Consider the following 10,234-nt stretch of genomic DNA (forward strand, 5'->3'; position numbering starts at 1 on the left):
TCTCCCTCTCTCCCCCTCTTTCCCTCCCTCCCCTTTTCCCTCCCTCCCTCCTTCCTCCCTCTCACAATTGTTTCTTGTATTGTAGGTTGACTTTGAATTCACTGTGTATCTACAGAAGATCCTGAATTTCTCATCTGGTTACTAGAATCATAGGTGAACACAGCATGTCAGTTTACATGGTGATGAGTACGGAACCCAGGTGTTTGTGCATGTGTGTAAGCCCTCCCAACTGAGCTGCATCCCCAGGCCTACTTTCTTATGGGCATCCATCATACTCAGTGTTGTTCTGCCACAATTCAGATCCTATAGCTAGCTCTGGAACCATGAAGAATTTATTAGGTTTATCCTGGTATTATTATGTGATGCAGTTGGCAGTGCTTATTGACAAATGTTATTTTCTGTTCTGTGATTTTTATAGTCTGAGTTTATTAAGCACTCCTGGAATTCAGCCTTCTGCGATTAATTTAAAAGGCACATTTCTTAGGCATAAGAATGTGCAGAAAACTTTCACATCATCTACATGCTTTGAGTCTTAGTTCCTGTGGAAAGGGTTAAATTAGCTTCCAGTAGCCTAGCATAACTGCTTTTGTCACTGCCATCTTTAGGAGATTGGATGGACTGGGTTCTCACTGTCTCCACACAGCATTTGTACATCCTGGGTTTTGGTGCTGTGTTTTCCACTCTCGGTGCAACTTTCCGTTTTTATCCAGAAAGTTCTCTATATAACTGTTCTTTGTAATCTGGGTTGGGCGTGGGCCAAATTCCACATAGTATCCATATGAGTACAGAAAAAAATGAAAAAAAAAGTTTGTTCTCCTTATATTGAATTCATCTTATAAAGCTTTTTTTTGTTACCAACTTTTAAACAATTGTAAATGGACTATAGAATGATTTTAAAATGTTTATTGCATTTTAAAAGGACAATAAAGGGTTGCAGAAAGTGTTCTGCAGTAGAAATTTTAGTCCTCTGAGTTGATCTGGGTGGTATGTCTTGATTCAGATTGTAGGCGGACTGTATTCATAACGAAAGTTCCAGATGGGCTTTGAGCCCTTCTTTGTTTCCATTCCCTCCAATCTCTAGCGGTTTGTTGTTGTTGTTGTTGTTCTTATTTTTTATTCTGATATGTCACAGGTTAGGTTTCAAAGACAATTACATAGTTATACTCTCAGAGCTCTTGAAATAGTTTGCGAATTCCCTGCTTACATATTCTTTCCCCTCACTAAACTTCTAAGCCCCACTAGGCCATAAATCCCATGGTCCCTTCTGTGTGAAGTAGGTACATTAGTTACTAACTGGGAGTTGCTATTAATGCATAGGTGTTACATTAAGGAAGGAGATGTAAGTACTTCCCTTTGGAGTTATTTAACCAGATTTAAATTTTTTACTTCATGCTCCCTGCCTTTGTCCTCTCTCTGTCTGTCTATCTATTTGTCTGTCTGTCTATCCATCTATCTATTATATGAATCCAAATCTGTGCATGCCTGAAAACTGTCTAGTGAATCTGTCCCTGTATCTCTATCTATCTGTCCTTTGGTGTCTGTCTGCTGCCTGACTATGTGGCTATGTGTGTCTGTTCCAAATAAAGGGCTTTGCTCTGCCTTCATTGAACATCATTGAAAGCATCGTGTGTGGAAGGAATGGGATACTTTACAAAATACCTTTAACGGACTTTTATAAGAGATTGACTCACTAGATGCAACTGATCTCAAGTGACCCAGACAACAAACGGCAGTATAAATATCATTATTTATCAACCATTACCCATAAATGTTATATTCAATATTTGTGACAGTTATTCATTTTAGAAGATTGCTTTCAACCTCTGTATTTGTTGCTTTTAGCAAATGATATATATGCATTTTTTTTCTGGGCAGGGACATCAAGGAATACATGACTTCAGATAAAAGCTATGCATTAACTTAGTTTCCAAAAGCTTATTATATGGAGAATTCAAGACAAGTAAGGCTGGTTGTTATATTTTTTCTTCAAGCTGTTGCTCACATGCCCATCTGCATCCCTGCATCCTGAGTTACCGTGTTTGTACCAACAGCTTACATCAGACTCATGCTACAGAGATAGCCACCACACTTGAGTAGCAAGGTATTAGAAAACATTAGGACCGTTGGCAAGTTAAGCTAAGTATGGCACCAAGATTATATTTATATATATATATATATATATATATATATATATATATATATCTTATTTCAAAGCTTTATTGATCTTTTTTATCCTTCAAATTACAGAATAAATGTATACTGTTTTTGACACTTAGATAACATTCACAGTACTCCTTTTTCAATTTCAAACTGTAAGTCTAAAGATAGCTAAGGAAATAATTTCAAGCATAGTCTGTCTGCTTTGGGTACAAGTTGTTCCAGTCTCCCTATTGGTGAGAACTGAGGAGCTTGCAGTCAGCCATGTCCTGTCATGTTAGCTTATTTTGTAAGGAAATCAAATCTGGCACCTTTCAATTAACTTCTTTCACTCTCCGTCTCAAAGCAGATGGAACACATTGCAGAGCAAGATGGCAGGAGTGCTATCCTTGGATTTCCTTGACTGCCTTTAATTGTGGCTTCTGTCTTTCCAAACCTTGCTAAAAGTCATCCTGTAAAGGCAAGAGAGTTCCCTCACACTGAAAGAGGATCCTGTTGAAACAAAATGTATTCTCAATTTGAAGTTGACAACGCTTAGGGCGATCACAACGGACTATTTCAATTATACCAAGAGGCCTCAATGGAGGGCTTAAGTGTAAATAACCATGCATTGTTGTTTGGTCAATGTTTTTGGTAGTGAGTTTAAGCTATTCTACAGTAAGGAAAGGGGAGAGAGAGGTGGAAAAGAAAAATCTTTGACTTCATACTTGAATTATGTTGCATCATGGTATCAGAGGAAAAAGATGTGTGGTATTTTTAATGATACTGGTTCTAATCATGATGTACTGTTAACTAGCACAATGGTAAATAATTATCCCACTTTTGGTGTGTGTGTGTGTGTGTGTGTGTGTGTGTATGTGTGTGTGTGTCCACAGCAAAAAGAGGAAGTATGTAAATACTTGTCTCAGGATTCCCTTCTTCTCTCATTACCTTTTGCCCCTGTCCTTTATAGTGCATTCTCTAGGGTTCTCCCATAAGCACAAACAAGATTTTGTATTGGAATTTAAAAATTTATTTTGCAGGTTATGGGAGAGTAGAGATTTGCAGTTTTCTTACTATATTGAAGATATTACATGGCATCTATGTTTAGAAGTGCAGCACATTGGGGGAGAAGTTCTTAAGCAGGATGGATGCATTTTCAATTGGCATAGGTTTCCATGTTGCATTGTTACAGTTGCTAGATCTATAGGACTTCATGTCAAATCTCTTAGCATTTCCCCATCTCCATCTTAAAATAACAGAGCTTTCAACTAATCTTCATTAACAGACACCAGAAATCCAACAGGGTTTCAGCTGCACTTGCCTACCAGGATATGCAAACAGATGTTTAAGAAAAGGTACTGGGTGAGGTATAATAGTTACCTAGGATTTTTAATAATAAACTGTAATAGTCCCGTCTCCTTTTGAAGATTTCATACTTCAGTCATGTATTTCATCTGACCATCATTTGAACTGAAGTATTATCATTTAAGATGCCACGAGCCTGAGTCCCAGCACACAGCCCAGGTCAGAACTGTGTACCAGGAGTGAGTTGTCGCACTACTCATTCCACTATTATACTTAACTGAATCTCGTGTCTTCTTTTCTACAACAGGTTGCAGACTCTGTTTAACCAAGAAATTCCTAGGCTGCTCTGCACCGGCCTGACTTCCTATAGAAGAAGCAAGATTTGTCTGATTGGCTGGACTTCTGTTGACAGTACTTACCATTTGGCATCGCTCTTCTCTTGTGTGGGAAATCCTTCCTGTTGAGTTGTTTTGCCCATGGAGGACGGCCGCAGGAGGGCGACATAGGCAGATGAGACAAAACACATCTGGAGGATAGTTTTACCATCTGCCTTCAGGCCATTTCCTCGAACAGAAGCTCTAGACTTTGACAGAATCTGCTTCAGTCATTTTGATTTTGCTTCCTGTTTTTTTTTTTTTTTTTTTTTTTTTTACTATTATTTGCCGTTGCCTTTGTTTTTAGGATCCCACCCCCTCCATCCCTTTGTATTTTATTTCTGTCCTTCAGCAATGGGCCTGCAGACTACCAAGTGGCCCAGCCATAGGGCTTTTTTTCTAAAACTTTGGCTCATCATTTCCCTGGGGCTCTCCTCACAAGTGTCAAAACTCCTGGCCTGCCCTAGTGTATGCCGCTGTGACAGGAACTTTGTCTACTGTAATGAGCGAAGCTTGACCTCAGTGCCTCTTGGGATCCCGGAGGGCGTAACCGTACTCTACCTCCACAATAACCAAATTAATAATGCTGGATTTCCTGCAGAGCTGCACAATGTGCAATCAGTGCACACGGTCTACCTGTATGGCAACCAACTGGATGAATTCCCCATGAACCTTCCCAAGAACGTCAGAGTCCTCCACCTGCAGGAAAACAACATCCAGACCATCTCGCGTGCTGCGCTCGCTCAGCTCCTGAAGCTGGAGGAACTACACCTAGATGACAACTCCATATCTACAGTGGGGGTGGAGGACGGAGCTTTCCGAGAGGCGATTAGCCTCAAACTGTTGTTCTTATCGAAGAATCACCTGAGCAGCGTGCCTGTTGGGCTTCCTGTAGACTTGCAAGAGCTGAGAGTGGATGAAAACCGAATCGCAGTGATATCAGACATGGCCTTTCAGAACCTCACAAGCTTGGAGCGTCTGATTGTGGATGGGAATCTTCTGACCAACAAGGGCATTGCTGAGGGCACCTTCAGCCATCTCACCAAGCTCAAGGAATTTTCCATAGTCCGTAACTCGCTCTCCCACCCACCTCCTGACCTCCCAGGTACGCACCTGATCAGGCTCTACCTGCAGGATAACCAGATAACCCACATCCCATTGTCAGCCTTCTCAAACCTCCGTAAGCTGGAACGGCTAGATATATCCAACAATCAGCTACGAATGTTAACTCAAGGCGTCTTCGATCATCTCTCCAACCTGAAACAACTCACTGCTCGGAATAACCCTTGGTTTTGTGACTGCAGTATTAAATGGGTCACCGAATGGCTCAAATATATCCCTTCTTCTCTTAACGTGCGTGGTTTCATGTGCCAAGGTCCTGAGCAAGTGCGGGGAATGGCTGTCAGGGAGCTGAATATGAATCTTTTATCTTGTCCCACCACCACCCCTGGACTGCCTGTCTTCACCCCAGCTCCAACTACAGTCTCTCCCACAACTCAGTCCCCTACTCCCTCTGTTCCAAGCCCCAGCAAAGGCTCTGTGCCTCTAGCTCCTACCCCCTCGAAACTGCCCACCATCCCTGACTGGGATGGCAGAGATAGAGTGACCCCACCTGTTTCTGAAAGGATCCAGCTTTCCATCCACTTTGTTAACGACACTTCGATTCAAGTCAGCTGGCTGTCTCTCTTTACTGTGATGGCGTACAAACTGACATGGGTGAAAATGGGCCACAGTCTTGTAGGGGGAATTGTTCAGGAACGGATTGTCAGTGGTGAGAAGCAACACCTGAATCTGGTTAACTTAGAGCCCAGATCCACCTATCGGATTTGTTTAGTGCCATTGGATGCGTTCAACTACCGCACGGTGGAGGATACCATCTGTTCCGAGGCCACTACCCATGCCTCGTATTTGAACAATGGCAGTAACACTGCTTCTAGCCACGAGCAGACAACTTCCCACAGCATGGGCTCCCCTTTTCTGCTGGCGGGCTTAATCGGGGGTGCAGTGATTTTTGTGCTCGTGGTTTTGCTCAGCGTGTTTTGCTGGCACATGCACAAAAAGGGACGCTACACCTCCCAGAAGTGGAAATACAACAGGGGCCGACGGAAAGATGACTATTGTGAAGCAGGCACCAAAAAGGACAACTCCATCCTGGAGATGACGGAAACCAGTTTTCAGATTGTCTCCTTAAATAACGATCAGCTCCTTAAAGGAGATTTCAGACTGCAGCCCATCTATACCCCAAATGGGGGCATTAATTACACAGACTGCCACATCCCTAACAACATGCGATACTGCAACAGCAGTGTGCCAGATCTGGAGCATTGCCATACGTAACAGCCAGAGGTCCAACGTCAGAAAAGTGGACAACCAAACTCTCAAGAACACACATGAGTGTGCACATAAAGACACGCAAATTACATTTGATAAATGTTACCCAGATGCGTTTGTGCATTTGAATACTCTGTAATTTATACGGTGTACTATATAATGGGATTTAAAAAAAGTGCTATCTTTTCTATTTCAAGTTAATTACAAACAGTTTTGTAACTCTTTGCTTTTTAAAATTAAAAAAAAATGTTGCTGAAGTACTGTACTGGGTTGTACAATGAGGACCCAATGCCAAGGCAGAAGAATGAGTGATTCATACTTAAGATGCATATTAACCACTTTGCTGTTGAAGCTGTCAGAATAAATTCCTTCTCTATAGCTTCTCTATAGTCATAGGAAAGAATAGATTCAGATGGGCTCATCAGGGTAAGAGGGATAGTTTGAGTAAAGAAAGAATGACCTAGTTATTTCTGTTTTCTATACCTCTTGGCCTGGAAGAAACGCTGTTTGAAAAATCCATAATATAATAATAGAGGTAGTTATTCCAATTTGACCCAGTACAAGAAATAGAACATCATGAGGAATCCAGTTCCCATGAGATAAGTTAGGCCTACTTGACCAAATCAAAGAAACTGAGAGGTTTGAAATGTCCTTAAAACCCCAGGGTTGGCTTTCAGACTGTGAACTTCAAAAAGCATCACTCTTCATGCTTCCCTGGCCTTAAGTGATAACAGAATTGGAAACCTGAGTCTGATTCTAGTCATCTTCAGGGACCAATATGATCAGTTCTAGCAAGAAAATTCCCCTCAAAACTGTCACTATTCAAATAAGATGTCAGGTGGAAGTATATCCAATAGAGTTATATTCTAGAATAATTTTTTAGAAGAGGCTAATAAAAATAATGGGAAGAATTATATTGAATGGAATTATTTTTGATAATGAAAATTATTTGGGTAGATTCACTGAGGCTATATCAACATGGTGTTTAGACCAACAAAGAACAGTGTTTGGACTATATTAACAGTGATGTGTTTACTTAAAAAGTACTAATACCACTTAGGAAAAAACATCAGTGATTCTCTTACACTGTATCAGCTGACTTTGTTAGTATCATGTTGAAATAGCTTGAGTTAATACCTATATCCCCTCCCAAATTCTTGTCTTCCAATCATCTTGCGTATATTTTTTGTAATTAAGTTGTATATTCCCCCTTTGTTTCCCTTCCACCACCTCTGCTTAGTATTTCAAAGAAATTGTGGACGCGAATCTTGGTTGCACAAATGATCCCTGTGTATTTCTATGTATTAAAATCCATATTAATATCAATTGCCAATGATTCTGTGGAGACACCAAACTGGCCAAAATAATGCGTATTGTTAAAAAGCAATACTATGTTTCCATTAGGAATTAGCTTTGATCCTTTTCCACATTCAAAATTCCCACTTGTTCCTTTTCGGTTGTGGCTGTCCCTCTAATTTGTTCATCTGAGGGTGATAATTAACTTTATGCTAAAAGACCACCAGTGAAAACGAGTAAGTCAGAGAATGCAATATTTCTCTCGTCCTGGCAGAGGGTATAGAAAGCAAGGATGCCCACTATTGATGCTAGATATTTTTGAAGCAAGTCCATTTTCAGAAAGCATGAATAATTTACCCTAATTATTGTCATCCCTTAGGTGTAGAAGGGCTATAGACCACATACATTGTTTAAAGAAATTTACCCTTGGGGAATTCTTTTCGAAACCACCTTTAGGCATTTCACTCTGTATTCCTTTACAACCATCCATCACGTTAGGGACTCATGAAGTAAATGTCACCCTCTTTTTGCTTTCTATTTCTCTCTAAGCAAAATAAAACTGTGATGTGTCTTCTTGTAAAATTTTAGGTATAAAATGCTATGCAAGCTTTTCTTTATAGCAAGAGCTTTATTTTCTTTAACAATATACCCTGACTTATATGTTTTAATTTCCCTCATTCCTCAGAATAAGCAGAAAATATAACTGCAATGATAATGTTATAGATACAAGCATTGAGATGTGCAGTCAGTAGAGCTGAACGTAGTTATGAATTAATTTAATTAATTCTAAAGTGACTCGGGTTTCCTCTTTCGTCTATTAGCTAGCGGGTTTGGGCTGTTGGTTCCTGTAAAAGTAGGTTCACACAGTGAAGGAATAAGACCATCTGGAATGGTGATCAGTGGAGCTTTACATCATCGAAAATCAGGACAGTGATATGGGGCTCCGTGTATTAGCTGAGTGTCTTCCTTTCACTGTCCTCTTGCATCTCACTGTAGGTAAAACTGTGTGCTGAAAAATATAATGGTACTTTGATTTTTGAAGATTTTTATTTTGTTATAAACAAGATAATCACTATTGTCGGTTTGTACTGTATGTTTAACTTCCAGTGGGATTCAGGACTATGGTAATGTCTTTTCTTTGACCCAGGAGAAAGATGGCATGGTTCCCACAATGTTGAATGGCATCCACAACACTATTGAGAGTTGAAGTGGTACTGAAGAGACCCAGTCATGTACAATGGTTAAGTTGCTTGCAAAATTGCTCTGGTAGAGGTGTTTAAAAAAAAAAAAAAAGATCTTCATTTTGATCTTATGAGCAGCATAGCAAAGACATCTGCCATGAAAATCAGACTACCATCTGTAGAAGTGTGCTTTAGGGACTCCTACATCAGAGTCAAAATCACATCGTGTAATCTGTACTAGCTTATGACACTTTTACGAAAGCAGATGAGCACCAGTCCTTACTGGATGATATTTTGACTGGCATCTTTAGTTAGGAGACTGTCCTGCAGTTGTATCTCCTCTGTGTTTGGTCCTCTCTTAGCCTCATCATTATTTCTTTTGAGGTGATTAGTTAAGAGTTAAAGTTGAGTTATCTCAGATAGTTTGACCCTCCCTGTCAGTACAATAACTGTAACTACTAGAGGACATTGCAAAAGAAAAAAGTAAATCAAGGTCACACAGATGTTATCAGTGATTAAACAGAAGGTAATCACCAGTACCTCCTTGCTTACAGAGATGCATATGACCCTGGAGCGACCCTGGGTTTCACTTAAACACAGTCACTTCCTTGGCTAGGAAGTACAACACTTGTGACAATCACAGACAGACATGAGAAGGGTGTTACCTATTTATTTATAATACAAGTGGAATAATCCTCCCTTGTGAGAAATAATGCTATTTCTAATTTTCCATATGTTTGTTGATACAATATTAGACATTTTCTCTCAAGGGTAAAATAGAAAAAAAAAGAAACTATAATGTGATCTTTTTGGAAAAAAGTGTATTAACGGTGTAACTGATATTACACCTCTGTTTTTTTAAATAGTAGAGGTCATAATGGTCTTAGTCATGCCGCACAGCCAGAACTTCCTTCTTCCCTGGAGAAAGCGTAACTCTTCATGTGAGGAGAGCATCCATTTCAAATACAAGGCACCATTGTTTTCTTCAGAGGCAGGTGCTACACTGGATCAGCAAATTTCAGCTGCAGCATCCCTGCAGCTTTTGACAGTGAGGTGATTAATTTTCATCAATGACTTTCTCTAGGGTTTATCTCTGACCTATCAAAAGGGGATATTAGATGTTGCTTTAGAACTTGAGAATAACACATAAACTCAAAACTTGCTTCTCCAACTAAATGGGAAAGCAAAAAGGAAGAATGAACAACAGGGAAACAATACACACACACACACACACACACACACACAAAACAAAAACAAGTCTCAATTCTTAATCTTGTCAAACGTAGCTTCTTCTTTTTTTAGTTAAGATAAATAATGGTAGGAAGCTGTATCTACACCCTTCTCCAGTTTCTTCAGCAGGATTGAAGCAATTGTTGGCAACTGCAATGCTTTTCACTGATTGTGGGGAATACATTTTGTACACAGTATGATGCTGTGTTAGCAAACCAGGTTGTTTTGTTATAGTATTTCATTTTATAGCTACACATCCACCAGAAGAGCACAAACCAAGGCCATTGCGGCAGGCATTTTAAAATTAATATAAAACATGCAATTCCATGCATACATAATACGTGGGCTGTTTGTAAAGGTGTCTGTGGAATGTGAGAT

The 10,234-nt window shown here is 39.9% G+C and overlaps 1 protein-coding gene across 3 annotated transcripts in view; it reads left to right on the forward strand.

Annotated features, from left to right (window-relative positions):
* Nucleotides 1-9,861, forward strand: part of Flrt2 (fibronectin leucine rich transmembrane protein 2) — a 91,582-nt gene extending 81,721 nt beyond the window's left edge. For all 3 annotated transcript variants that reach the window (XM_026780547.1, XM_005343423.3, XM_026780554.1), the window contains exon 2: nucleotides 3,752-9,861. In XM_026780547.1, coding sequence (XP_026636348.1) covers nucleotides 4,173-6,155 — 1,983 coding nt within the window. In that variant the 5' untranslated portion in view covers nucleotides 3,752-4,172 and the 3' untranslated portion in view covers nucleotides 6,156-9,861. The remainder of the gene's footprint in view (nucleotides 1-3,751) is intronic.
* Nucleotides 9,862-10,234: the final 373 nt, after the last annotated feature.

This window comes from Microtus ochrogaster, chromosome 1 (genome assembly GCF_000317375.1).
Source record: "Microtus ochrogaster isolate Prairie Vole_2 chromosome 1, MicOch1.0, whole genome shotgun sequence".
In the NCBI taxonomy this organism is placed as follows: domain Eukaryota; kingdom Metazoa; phylum Chordata; class Mammalia; order Rodentia; family Cricetidae; genus Microtus; species Microtus ochrogaster.